The 14,957-nt window shown below is 34.6% G+C and overlaps 1 protein-coding gene across 15 annotated transcripts in view; it reads right to left on the bottom strand.

Annotated features, from left to right (window-relative positions):
- Window positions 1–14,957, bottom strand: part of DGKH (diacylglycerol kinase eta) — a 245,556-nt gene that overhangs the window by 21,089 nt on the left and 209,510 nt on the right. For all 15 annotated transcript variants that reach the window (XM_072617128.1, XM_072617135.1, XM_072617136.1 and 12 more), the window contains 8 exons: window positions 14,837–14,947; window positions 13,823–13,919; window positions 8,377–8,484; window positions 5,983–6,096; window positions 5,578–5,712; window positions 4,740–4,906; window positions 3,823–3,928; window positions 1,339–1,431 (listed from right to left, as the gene is read on the bottom strand). In XM_072617128.1, the coding sequence (XP_072473229.1) occupies window positions 1,339–1,431; window positions 3,823–3,928; window positions 4,740–4,906; window positions 5,578–5,712; window positions 5,983–6,096; window positions 8,377–8,484; window positions 13,823–13,919; window positions 14,837–14,947 (931 nt within the window). The remainder of the gene's footprint in view (window positions 1–1,338; window positions 1,432–3,822; window positions 3,929–4,739; window positions 4,907–5,577; window positions 5,713–5,982; window positions 6,097–8,376; window positions 8,485–13,822; window positions 13,920–14,836; window positions 14,948–14,957) is intronic.

Below are 14,957 nucleotides of genomic sequence, written 5' to 3'. Positions count from 1 at the left end.
ATGAGAAAGAAATGCCATCCTATCATGAGGGCTGGCCCCAAGTTAGTTAGTTCCCTCTTTTCTAGCACTTATGTCCTTAAAGAACTTACCTTCCTTCCTTCCTTCTTTCCTTCCTTCCTTCCTTCCTTCCTTCCTTCCTTCCTTCCTTCCTTCCTTCCTTCCTTCCTTCCTTCCTTCCTTTCTTTCTTTCTCCTCTCCCTTCTTTCTCCTTCCCTTTCTCCCTCCCTTCCTTCCTTCCTTTTTCCTTCCTTCAATCTATGTATCTATGTATGTAGGTATGTATCAACCTAAATATCTGTGTGTGGGTGTGTGTGTGTGAGCATGTGTGGATGTGTGTTTGTCTATCTTTCTGGGGATTGTCTTGCTTACGTGTACTTATAGACCCAGTCCTTATCACAGTGACTTACACCCAGTAATCATTTAATAAGTGCTTTGTGACAGTCTATGTCTGCTGATTGTCCATCTATATCTTATCTATTTATAGCTATCTGATCTCTATCTACAGTTAATTCATAGTTAATACTCATTCAATAAATATTTATTAAGCACCTACTATTTTCACTGTACTATGCTCAGCTGCTAAGGAAGAGCTTGAGATTCATAGACTATTGTTTCCAGAGTGGACTTTAACTATATTCCCAGGAATAAAGGCTAGGATTGGGGTTCTTAACCTACAGTCTATGAACTTGTTTAAAAAAATTTCATTGTAATTGTATTTCAATATAATTGGTTTCCTTTGTAAGTCTATGTGTTTTTAAAACATTCTGAAGAGGGGTTCATGAGCTTTAGTAGACTGCCAAAGGGGGTCCATGACGAAAGAAAAAGCTTGAAGAAGAACTCTTGCCTTAAGGAACCAAGACCACATCTCCAACAAAATTCAGCACTCCAAGGTTCTTTTCTGGCACTATGCTTGGATAGGCTAACGAATAACCTATTCTCGAATACTTTACCTCTAGCCAAGACCAACCATGTTACACATTTGCCCCCTTCTGGGCAAATGGAGATTATGTCATTTATGTTTTCAGTGTTAATTTGGTGAACAATAACTTGGCCTTCCTCTGGAACTATTTCTGGGGAAACACCGGCAAGAGAAGGCTTATGTGTTTTCTGGGAACACCCTGTAATTAAATCTACAAAACAGTCAGGGCACAGCATCAGGCACAGATTTTTCTTGCTTTTGTCTAGGAATGATTTCATATTCACTAGAAGGAAGAACTTAGAAAAAGGAACAGGAAACACCTAAATCTCATGAGCAAAGGTTCATCAGTGAACCTAAGGCCTTCAAATGAATTCCCTCATTACTGCCCCAATATCAAACAATTCTTTCCCTCTCCTTACCAAAGGGACTCTCCCAATTAGTAAAGACTCCGTTTCATTATTTAGTGCCTTCACATTGACAGCTATTTCAATGGCAGTGTCTCTGGTAAGACTCTGGAAAAGAAGAACATCGTAGACATAAGTGGTACTGAATGAAGCTGTGATTCAATCATCAGTAATAAGCAAAACATTGAGATTCTTAGTTAAATTGGCCTTGTAATTTTCCAAAGCCATTTGAACTACTAGGATTCCTTTGAATTTGCAAATCTGTCTCATCACATTCACCTTTTTCTTCTGTATCTTATATCCGTGAGCTAACATCTGGATCCAGTAAATATTCTCAGTTTCCACTTTTAAAAGCACATTCTCTTGAAAACTCAAAACAAGTAACAAGAAAGAAAGAGTTAATTAAATTCTCAGTATTATATCATCAGATTCTTATTCAGATGTCTTTTGGGCCCTGAACATGGGGCCAAATTCTTATTTCCAATTCTTATTTAAGTAACTTATTTTAAAAGCATGGCAGAATGAATAGAGGGCTGGCCTAGGTGCCAGAAAGACCCAGATTGAAGTCCTGCCTTTGATACATGCTAGCTGTATGACAGTGGGCAAGTCACTTAACCTCTGAGTGTTCTACATAATTCCCTAAGATGAATTACTTATATTAACTTATAGTAACTTCAATTGGAGGAAGTAATAATAATAATTATAATAAAACTGAAGTTCAAATAATTCTTTACAGTTTGCAATGCACTTGAAACAATGCAGTGTAATGCATCATTTCATTTACCTTCTCAATAACCTTGTGAGATGGGTACTCCAGCCATTATGAGGAGATGAGGAAACAGGCTTAGAAAGTTCAGTGCCTTGGCTAAAGTCCCACAACTTATTGGGGGCAGGCAGAGTGCTAAGGATTGGAAAAGGGAAAGCCACTGTGACTTCGTCACTGGGAACCTAGTAAATAAGAATTTGGGTAGCAACAAAACATGTATTGACCTAGAAAATGCCATGCTGAGGCTAACAAATCAAACCTATGCTGAGCATGAAGGTTAAAAAGAACTGCTGACTTTGTGTTAAGAGTCTTGTGTTGTTTCACCTGTGCCATAGGGGGAAAGGGGGATATTTCCCATTCAGACATCTGGACAAAGGAAGAAATGGTTACTTCAGAGACCGTAGACAAAACCTAAACAACTAAAGGAGGAAACAGGTCAAGCTGGGAAATCATTCAAGTGCTGAGTCAGCAGGCCCCAGTAGCCAAGAGAAATTCAGTGCTGACAGTGATGTACAAGCACACTTCAGCTGTTGTCCTGGTAATGAAAGCCAGTTGTGAACCAGGCTTTATCTGAGTCATGTAAAGTGTGATAAACAACCAAGGTAGGACTTCTTTGAGAATGGGATTAGTGAAGTTAGGAGACAGGTGAAGGACGATGCCTAGAAGTGTCATGGGTGGGTCAAGGAAAGAGAAAGGGCTAAAAGAAATATGCATTATAGTCATGTTGGAACAAGACTCAGGATATATATACATATGTGTGTGTATATATACACATATGTGTGTGTGTATATATATTTATATATACACGTGTGTGTATGTTTTCTCATAGCTATGCTTGCTAATAAAGTTCTCAGATAAGATCTAGGTTCCTTTACTTTTACTCTTAGTGAACTTAGGGCCATGGCAAAGGGGAAGGAGAAAGTCAACCCAGCTAGTAAAGTGGGGTTTGAACCCAGGCCTTCCAGACTCCAAAGAGGGCCATCTATTCAATATAACAAAAGAATGAAATCATGATTTATTTTTACATTTCATTCAGAATAGCATCATCTTTCTAGAGGACTTACATTTTAACAAACAAAAGGATTTTATCCATTTGAATAAAAGGCTATATATTTTGAAATTATAAAAAGTAACTATTTTGAACCTAATATTTAAAAAGTAAACAAGAATACTTTCAGCCTACATCTTTGAAAAGTTCTACACATCTCTGATTAAAATGTTTAGGAGATAAAACCTGGGATTCTATTCATGTGCAATCATAGGGAAAATAGGAAGTGTGGAAAAAAGAAGCAGAGAGAATTGCTGGAGGGAAAAAAGAAAGGAACAAATGGGAAGAGGAGAAATATGTGAAATGTCACATTTAAAGGATGAGCTATCAGAGAAGGAAATGGCACACCACTCCAGTATGTTTGCCAAGAAAATCCCAAATGGGATCATGAAGAGTCAGATATGCCTGAAAAACAACTGAACAGTAACGAAATTCTAGAGCTATACCAAAAATGGAATCGAAAGTATAATGGTGAAAAAAGAAAAGAGAAAAGGGAAGAAAATGGGCCAAAAATGAAGCCACATACATCAACATAAATCACACATTTCTCTTAAGGTCATGGCAATTCTTAAGCATGTTTTATTTTTTAGCTATCAGTGATGATCCCCCTACACTGCAAAATGCAACGAAGTGGAATCTAAATAAAAGATTAGATTTTGTTTAACCATAAGAACGAGTTCCTTACCTCAGGAAACCTTGGGTTGGCTTTATTCAGGGCATGGGAACATGCGTTCACAGCATGGGCTAACTCTTGCTCCAAAAGACTGTGTACTTTTGCTGCTTCACAGATTCTATAAACAAAACAGAACTTCAGCAGCCTGCCTTTGAGGGGACCATTACACTATGGAGTTTTTGTGGGGTCAGGACAGAAAGATGTGAGAATGTGGGAAATGTGGAAAGATGGGAAAGTATTCAAATAAATTAAGCAAAACAATTTGCTTTTAAGTCAAAGTGCATCTATTATGGGAAAAAAAGCCTGCCTAAACATCATTTAGCTTAAATGATCTTAAATTTAAATTTAGCTCAAGTTCTATTACAACAAACACCTTTATCACAAAAAAAAATTAATACAAAAAGGGTCAAGGTTTAATCAAAGATTTATTTATTCAAGGATAATCTGATATAACATAAAATTCATTAGCTCTCTCTTTATTTTGCCCCATTGGAAAATCTAACTTGTACTAAAATACATTTTCCTTTTCATAGACCCTTAAGTGCTAAAACTTTATTTTCACCATGTTTGGTGGAAAGATTTCTAAAATAATGTGGCCAACAATAATCTGGTTGCAAAAAATGGGTTATAGGAAATTAAGGATAAAGGATATGCTTAGAAAAGGAGATAGGAGAGTCATTATTGAAAAAACTAATAGGATCTAGAATTTATATAATGCTTAACGTTTGCAAATATGTGAACATTTTTTACATGCTACCCATGTTGTTCCCTGCCATAAATGGAAACTCCTTCAAAGTAGGGGCAATTTAATTTTTATCATAGTAGCTCTTGTAAGTAGCTAAGCACAATGCTTGGCACCCAGTAGAACAGGCACTTACTAAACATTTGTTGATGGGCTGATCAAACTCAGTCAGTTTGCCCGTGCTCACCTAGTAATGAGCTCTTCTGCAGCCTGTGAGCAGAGCTGCATCTGCGTAACTTCCTCTTCTGTGGCTAAGTCAATAGCTTGCTGTGGATACAACTGAGGACGGGGAGGAGCCTTCGAAGCATCATACTTCTGCTTATCTTCCCAAGATTTGAGGGTGTTTTCAAAAGCCTATTGAATTCAATATAGAGTGAATTATTAGCTTAGAGTGTTGCAACCAAATTAAATAAGGATTGGCAGAATTTAATTTTGCATGAAAGCAATCTTTTCCCAATTAAACATTAAATTAAACCCAATGAAAAATATAGGAAATATGTTGGATGAAATCTTTTTATTTTGCTACAAAAAAGACTAATTATGTATAAACATATGTGTATATATGTTAGTTATTACATTTAATAAAATATACAATAGAATACAAATTATTATATGATATACAATTATATATAGAAACATACACCTCTATTATATATGCTCATGTGCATGTATAATTGGTTTCTTTTATAGCAAAATAAAAACACTATATGTAGATATGTGTGACTTACTGACATAGCATTGAAATGGTGAAGCGTCTGAATTTTACACTTTCATCTCGAAGTGAAGATAAACATCAGCAAAGAATAAAGTCTATTTTTTTATGTTCTGTGTTTAATCTTAGAATTAGGAAGTACATGAGTTTATCATAAGCACATGAGCTTATCACCACATGAAACTCATTTGAGTTTCTAATATTAGAAGAAATCCTAATCTTTTATTTATTTTCTATTTTCCAGAATGAGTCAAGTTATATGTGTTGTTGTTTTTAACAAAAGGCAGGCAGCAAAATGGTTCCTGTTACATACTCTGTCTCTCGTTAACATCTGAGCTCTGTTTTTGTGCACGATTTTAATAATCCCTGGAGGCTGGATCCATGCCTCTCCATCTACTTGCACGGGCACCCCTTCATCTCCAAGTATGGTGATCTTTACAGACCGACACTGAAACCAAACAAAGATGTTATTTTATGGCACAAACAGACCCAGATTTGGGTCCACCTTCACTCAGCTCCATTTTAGAGGCTGTGGCTTTTAGCCAGGATTATCCGGAGAAGGATATGTTGCTGTACTTTGTTCATCAGTTATGGTGACTCGTTAACAGTTGACATTAAAACAAAGTCAACACTTTTTAAGTTAGTATCTGGCATCAGTTATTTAAATGAGCTCTCCCTGGCCCAAGGCCTGCTCTTGGATGTTTCAAAAGACACAGACCTGAGCTATTCGGTGATGCTGCAGTTTTATGACTCTGGACATTGCCATCTGCATGCTACCAAATACTGCCACGACCTCCAGTATCTTGTCATCAAATGATGGTGCGGTAAATATCTGCAATGAAAATGAATACACATCCAGAGAGAGAGGCCTAAGAGTTAGACGGTGTTAGGTTACAAGCATGAGGAAAACTTCAGTCTAACAATAAATCAGTTCTTGGAAACAAAAATGTTCTGCAGTATAAAAACACTTATGGTTTAAACCATGAAGAGAATAGTCGGCAAAATATGGAAGCTGGGTCTTTTGGATCAGGACATGACCCACCAACAAAGAACTAGAAAAAAAGTATAAAATGATACACAAAAATATAATGGAAACAGGCACACTTATAATCATAAGTTTTTCAGGCACCATGTGCATACTACTTCCATGTCTTTTCTCCTCAGAAAGCAACCTTTTAAAGTAATTTGGTAGGTGGCAATGTATTTATAAATGGTTCATACTAGCATAAAATAGCTTCCAAAAAATTTCTCATCAAGGGGTCTGCAGATACATCAAAATTCTCTTCCTAAAATGACACATCTATGTAGAAAACCCAAAAAAGTTTATAAGCTGAGATAAACTTGATAAGTTTAGAAGTGGTAAACAATGAAATTCTGGCTTATTTTAAAGTGTTCTAATAGTCTCCTTTCTTGAAGGAATTCTAACAAATACTTATGAACAATGAGTGTACATATAAATCACTCAGTGAAGAGTAATTATTTCTGGCTCTTAATGAAGAAACAAAACCACCACTGGAAAATTACCATATCGTGTGTTTATAGTAACACACATTTCCACAAACCTTTTTTATTGTAAACACTTTGGACTTCTAATCAGGACGTTTTACTTTATAGTTTTCCCTCAATCCCACAAGTAATCTTTTTATATTAAAAATAAAATAATAATTACTCCATATAGAAAAAATCAGACAATATGTGAGTTATCTTAAACCTGAAATGGTATCCTAATAAGCATGCATGTGGATACCTTAGTAAATAGTACTTTATTTCTGACTATTAACATGGAAATAAAATCATTAGAGGAAAATTAATACATTACTTTCAGTAGTAACATCAAGACATATATCTTTCTACTGAGGGTAAGAAATTGCCCCCAAATTTGATGACCTACTATCATTTTGGGACCACTGATTCCTTACAAAAATATTTAACATTTAACCATATGTTTCAGGGCTGGAAGGGACCTAAAGCCACCTAACTTAACTTCTTAATTTTTACGTAAAATTAAACTAAAGAATCCCGAAGCTAAAGTGACTTGCCTAAGGTCACAAAGACAGAAAGTAAAAAGTACAGTCAGGATTCAAATTCACCACTGGACAGATTTGAAAACCCTCCAAATCAAGTCCCTCTAGTGAGCTCTAAATTTATCTTACCTTACTGCAATGTTCTTGACTTTGCCCCACAAAAGAAGAACAAAATACCTTTCAATTACCAAAAAGATCTGTACTTTTCAATTTATTTTCATATTTCATTTTGTATGTTCATGGCAGAAAAATGGGGGAAGGAGTTATGAGAAATCAGAGGGAACAGAAAAGACAATAAGTCAAAGAGAAAGAGGACCCCTTTTTATCTCCATCAAGACAGATTATTAAAGCACAAATTCTCTTTTGTTATTGCCATGTATACTCTTGAAATTGCCTCCTGATCTCAAATTCCTAGCAGTTAAAAGGATATTCAACCAGAAACTATTTAAATAAAGCACTAAGATAATTTTTTTTTCAAATTTAAAACTAATAGAAGGCATAGTCTATCTGTGGTGGGGGCAGGGAGAGGAGGGGGAGAGTTAGATTTTTTTCCTGTGTCTTCTGAGGTTATGCCTCAGGCCCAGCTACTATCTCCTCTACTCTCCCCCCAAATTTTTTTAAAATTTTAATTAGATTTATTTATTTTCAGTTTTCAACATTCACTTCCATAAAATTTTGAATTTCAAATTTTCTCCCCATCTCTCTCTCCCCTCCCCTCACCCCAGGACAGCATGTATCCTGATTATCCCTTCCTCCAATTCTCCTTCCCTTCTTTCACCCTCCCCCTCTCTTATCCCCTTCCCTTCTATTTTCCTGTAGGGTGAGATAGATTCCCCCAACTTTTTAGCTTCCTTTTAAATGGTGTTCTCCTCATTAGAATACGAACTCCCCGAGGAAAAGAATTTTTTGCTTGTGCTTGTATTCCCACACTTAGCACAGTGCCCGGTACACAGTAGCATTTAATAAATGATTATTGATGGATCGGCATATCTTTCTGGTAATCTGCAAGGTGAAAGGCATAACTAAAATAAAAAGATTACAATATTTTTATTAATACATATTTCAAACTACTTATTAGGGCGACTTACATCATCCTCTTTAGTTCCACCCCAGAAATTAGTACCTCCAGCATAACTTGGGATATTCAACACTGCTATTCCTTGTAGACTGGGAAGGGGGATATACTGCCCATCACACTGAAATATAAAAGATGTCAGGTGAATGGAAAGGAAAAAAACACAGAAAATCAGTTCTTACGATCTTACATTTATTGTCACCCAAAGTAAGTGAATATGAAGAATGTTGCTTTCAGTCATGTTAGTTACCTTGCAAACTTATTCTTCTACATTCTGAAGCCCTTAATGTCTAAATAATTTTTTAAAAATTAAGTACCAATAACCATGGTAAATAAATCTGGGAAATACTTTACAATTTTTATATCTTTTCACATGGTATTCTGCCCAATGATAAAATTTATAGTAGTTTTCCGAACATTTTCTTTGACTAACATTCAATTCCAGACACACAATAATATGGGGGCAATCCTGGGCTCTTGAATGCTATCTCTATGAAGCTATCCTATGCTGGCAAGGCTTTGATGAACAGCCCTTTGATAACTTGTATGTCTATTACACAAGGATCTATGTGAGTTTGGGCAAACAGCACTAGTAGGCTGGCTATCAGAAAACAAGTTGCATTAACCATGGTGACTTAATAAACTCTCTATTCAGGAATGGAGGATCATGATTCTTATTGGTAGAGGCAATGGCTACTCTAATGAAATCATAGATCCTTGAAGATTTAAACACAGAATGACCTAAATCAAGGCACACGTAGAAAAGCATCCTAAAGCTCTTACTTTGTAACTTACCATTCACTAAAGTACTACTTAAGTGAAAAAAGTTCCAGTGGGTAGGAAAATGTTTTTCCTATTTATTTACTTAAAATACTTTGTCAACTGAATTCCAAATAAGTTAACATAAGTCAAGTACTTTGTAAGCCTTAAAGCACTACATAATTGCTGGCTATTACTGGCTACCATATTATTAGCTATTACTATTATTTTCATTGGACAAAAGTATTCTTTTATTTTAACACAAAAAATTTCTTTCTAGACAAAATTAATATCTTTGATCATTTTATAAAGATCAAGTAAGAACTTTATTTGATTCAATAATGGACAATATAAATATTTTCTTATAATGAGTTCATTATAATTTCCTCCTCTTCTTTTAACACCATGATTAACTGTAAGGCTTGGCTAATCAATTTTAAGAAATTAACAAAGTAATAATTTCTTTCTAAGCCTAAAAAATTAAATAAGGAATTCAACGGTATAAAATTCTCATTGAAACAAACCCTTCTGAAGTTATATGAAAAATTCAAACTACTTTTGAATTATTTTAAATTCTACTATGTCTCTATAGATATGAGGCATTTTAAAGAAAACAATAACATTTGGTTTAAAATTACACCCTCTTGCATGTAAATCAAGATAGTAATCCTATATGCAGGAAAAAATTGGCAATATGTCATATATACTATAAATGAACAAAATATACATTTACAAAACATTCTTAGCTCAATGCCTGAATGCTGTTTCACAGATTGTTCTGGAAAACGCAGGACACAGGGATCATACTTCTATCAAAAGAGCAAAACCAAATAATTCCACTGCAAAGTTTCTCTCACCTCAGGATCTATTTTAACCAATATAATATTCTTCAAAATCCTCCCCATATTTCAGGCATTGTCTTATATTAATACACTTAACTGTCTTTTTGTTTCTTGATGTTGAAAATTACCAACTGTATTTGGAAAACTGTATTTAAACATTTTTTTCTAATAATTTTCTTCCCCCTCCTATAGCTGTCCAAGTCACATCATATGTATTTTGTATAATTTTGAAAATACATATGTACAACATTATACAGGGTGTCACAAAAGTTTTAGTGTAGTTTTAAGCTCAACAGCTTTAACACTCACTAATAATTTTGGGACCCCTTACATATACATGTTGTTTCCCCTAACAGAATATAAACTCCTTGAGGTCAGGATATGCTTTGTATTTGTATCTCTATCACCTAGCACAGTGCCTGCACCTTAGTATATGCTTAATAAAGGCTTCTTGATCACTGAATGATTGATAAATTCTAAGTGCTAATTACAATTTGGTGTTTTTGATGTAACATCATCAAACAAAACATGGTCACTTAGAAAGCCATAACCAACAAAAGAGAACAATGATTTAGGAAATTCAGAAAAAAAATCACACAGTTTTATTAGTGAATATCACAAAAAGTGAACATAAAAACAAATCTATACTAGCTGCCTTTAACAGATTTCATCAAAATTGGCCCACATATAAGAGCTGCTTTTATAAGCTATTCTCCTTTACTTACTTAATCTTGATCAAATATCCAATTCTTGAAGAAGCATAGAACAATATATGATCATCATTTCCCACATTCAAGTTTTGCAAGCAGTTAGGTAAAAGAAATTGATGCAAACTAGAGACAAATTGGTTGCCTTGCCTAATCTTTGCATTCCTCATACATGGGTACTTTTTGGGCATGAGGAGGGATATAGAAATATCACAGCTCCTACCTTCAAATGCCTTGCGTTCTAACTGAAAAGACAAAAGCACCAAAGAAAATGACCTAGGAGTAGTCCAGTGAAGTACCAAATGAGGTCAGATACAGAAAAGGAGTTTGGGTGAAAGGCGGATGGATGTCTGTTGAATTGAAATGGTAAAGAACAGCTCATGGAGAGTGACACACTTGGGTGAAGACTTGAAAGATGTATATTCTTGAGATAAGATCTACATAAGTCTGGATAAAGATGTTATCTGTTTTATGTGCAATCTATAAGGCAAAAGGTATAGGTATCTATAAAGGTAAAAGGTATCTATTCAGCTAGTTCTAGAACCAAGGGTTCCCAGGGCATTGTTTTTATTATGTTTGATTAACCAGAATTATACTACAAAAGATCATCATTTCTAAAGGAAAATATTATACACAAAGTCGTTATTTCAAATGTGAAACCCATAGGTGAAAGAAAATCAGCATTGTTTCCAGGATGACACAAATAGCCAGTGTACCTTTTGTTTATTTGTGGACTAATCGATCATAATAACTTCCTTTTCATTCATACATGAATTCATTCATCCATTCATAATTTACCATTTAGTAAAATGCACTGTATGATAACGATGGCAATAATAGTTTACATTTTATAGTGCTTTTTAGTTACATCGCTACTTTAGTTGTTCAGCTGTTTCAGTCTGTCTAACTCTCTGTGACCCCATTTGGAGTTTTCTTGGCAAAGATACTGGAATAGTTAGTCATTTCCTTCTCCAGCTCATTTTACTGATGAGGAAATTGAGGCAAACAGGATTAAGTGACTGGCCCAGGGTCACACAGCTAGTAAATTATCTGAAGGAAATCTGAACTCAGGTCTTCCTGATGGCAGGCCCAGTGCTCTATCTACTACACCACCTAGAAAATTGATCACTGGCTCACTGAAGTACTGGAAAAAGAAAATCATAGTTTTCTAGATTGTTCTGACTTGGAGAAATACCCATTAATGTTTAAATAAAATTATATTTCTCAGGAACATATAGAGTTTCTCAAAGCAACAAATTATTGTTCTACAAAAAATAATTACAAGTAAGATGCCAAATTCCTTATTACTATGTTTTGCTTACAAAAATGAGATCACTGCCAAATTGATTAGACCTGAGCATGAGATAGGAAAGGTTCAAGTTTGATAGTTGTCAAATGAGTCCAGGCTATTTCAAAACCAATTATGTATGAGACACTTATCAGTTTACAAAAAAAAACCTTTAAATTGGCTCAAAATCTTTCTAAAAATAATGTTTAAATCTCTATATACATTAACATATGACCCTGGGACTTAAGTTGGCAAATTTTAAACTTTTCTGAAATTGTACATTCGATATGCACAATTTTAAGGGTTCTTGAATTTGGTACTGAGAATGCTCTATGGCTTAAAAAAAGGCATAAAATTAGAATGTAGATAAAGTAGGTTACCTGGAATAAAAAAATGAACACATGTTTTTAAAAATTATCTACTCAAGATATAAATTGGAATCTCAGGCTTTCAAAGCAAGTAGCCCATGCTTTCAACTGACAGGCAGCATAACTTTTGTAGACAAATCATGTCCATTCTTCAAGAATTAAATAAAGTCTTTATTTCTCCACGAAATATTTCCAGAATACTCAGGTCTGGTCTGACGTCCTTCCTCTCAGAACACTCTAAGATACTGTGAAATAGTTGATTTACTCAAGGTTGAAAGACAACTGGACTTCAGCCCTAGTTCTGTCATTTAGGCAAGTCACTTGTACCAAACCTACATTTTCTGCCTCCTCCCAATATTGCTTGTGATATTTAAAAAGTTTGAGTGACATAATTTCTGGGTAATTAATAATTTTATTAATAATGTCAGCATTTTATTAATAAAAGGATGGTCATTTGGCCATCTTTCTTGGACCAAAGATAACTCATGGTGGTGAACTCACAGTTTGTAGTTTATAGGAGAAAAGGAGGTGTACCAGAAATCAACCCTGATTGGTTAACAGGTAATGAATGAGAGAATGAATATTACAATGAGAAATGAGCATATTCCAATGAAGGTCTTGAGGTACTTGACACTGACTAACCAAATCTTGGTCAAATAGATTTATCAATTCCCATATCACTGTCTGACAAAAAGAAGAATCCATATTTTCATAAACTTATCTAAGTAAACACAAAGAGCAGGAAACCAGCCATTTGCCAATATTTAGAATTTCTTTACTATCTTTGATTAGATCTTAGCCATACTGGCTAGGTAAGTCTCTGCCCAACATTATCCACATTGGTTGATTTCTGGATGGGGAAGTGGAAAAGTTGAAAAATCTTGGTCCTAATTGAATAATTACTTATGAATATAGGAAAGAAATAATCATTTCTCTCATGCTATTTATAAAAGCTAACATTTACATAGCGCTTTAAGGTTTGCAAAGCACTTTATACATCACAACAACCCCGTGAGGGAGATGCAATTATTATCACCATTTAAAAGATGAGGATGGACAGAGGTGTAAGGAACCTGCCCGGGGTCATCCAACTAATGTCTGAGGCAGGACTTGAACTCAGTCTAGCTGCCTAGATACATGAAAAGAATAATTAAATAAAATTTGAGTTTAGCAAAACAAATACTCTGTCTCAAGATCTACTAGAAATTATTCCTATATGCTGCATCTCCACAGTTCCCTAAAAGAAAAGAAAAATTTAGCATAAATAGTTATCATTCCAGAGTCCCAATAATAAGGAAGTATGCTCCTTAGTATTTCAGTACTACTTTACAGAGATGTGATAAATCCAATTTAGAAATTATTTGACTACCCCTGCCAAGATAAGGTTTGGTCACTGGCAGGTTTTCAAATGTAATCTAGCACAAAGATACTGTCATATAAGCTCCATATATGGTATTTTAATAAATTAAAATGAAATTAGTTAAAATAATCTTACCTCAAGCTGAACTCTTTGTTCTAAATTCTTATAGGTCCTTTGTAATAACTCTTTGGTTCCAAGGACCCCATACCACATCATGTTTTTAGTTCGGCTCCTGAAAGTAATATAATTATTTGATGTACTAAAATATGTAATTTCAATAAAATGTTAGTTATTTCCCCTTTAAATAAAAATCATTTTTGTAACAAATATCAATAGTCATGAAATTAAAGTAAAATGATCACTTTTTAATAACAGTATCTTGCAATATTTGATTAACTGACTATACCCAAAGGGCTATAAAACCACGCATACCCTTTGATCAAGCAATATCACTATTAGGTCTGTATTCCAAAGAGATGATAAAAAAGGTGAAGGACATATACATATACACATACATATATATTTATTTATAGTAGTTCTTGTAGTGGTAGTAAAGAAATGGAAATTGAGGGGATGCCTATCAATTGGAGAATGGTTAAGCAAGTAGTTGTCATGATTGTGATGGGATTTATTCTACGAGAAATGACATGCAAGATGTGCTCAAAAAAACTGGAAAGAGCTTAAATGAACTGATGCAAAGTGAAATAAGCAGAACCAGGAGAACACTGTACATAGTAACAGCAACACTGTAACAATGGTCAGCTGGGAAAGACTTAGCTATTCTCAGTAAGACAATGATCCAAGACAATTCTGAAGGACGCATGATGAAAAGTGCTATCCATCTCCAGAAGAAGAACTGGTGGAGTCTGAATGTAGGCTGAAGCATTTTTCTTTACTTTCTTTATTTTTCTTGGGGTTTTTTTGCTGTGTTTTCTTTCACAGCATGAATTACATGAAAATGAATGTGTTCTGCATGACTATACATGTATAACCTATGTCAAATGGCTTGCTTTCTCAATGGGGGGGGAGAGGAGGGAAGGAAGGAGAGAATTTGGAACTCAAAATTTGAAAAAAATATGTTAAAATTGTTTCTACATGTAATTGGGGAGAAATAAATATTAAATTTAAAAATGAGAAAGATTTAATTACCTGCATTTTTCAGGGTGTTCCTCGCGCTTATTGTTAAACTCTAATGAAATTTTTGCATCCAATCCAATTCCAAAGTAATTGTTCATGACACATTTTTCTGAATATCCTTCTCTACATTAAT

The sequence above is a fragment of the Notamacropus eugenii genome, chromosome 6 (assembly GCF_028372415.1).
Source record: "Notamacropus eugenii isolate mMacEug1 chromosome 6, mMacEug1.pri_v2, whole genome shotgun sequence".
Classification (NCBI taxonomy): Eukaryota; Metazoa; Chordata; class Mammalia; order Diprotodontia; family Macropodidae; genus Notamacropus; species Notamacropus eugenii.
This window is presented reverse-complemented; position numbering and strand designations above follow the sequence as displayed.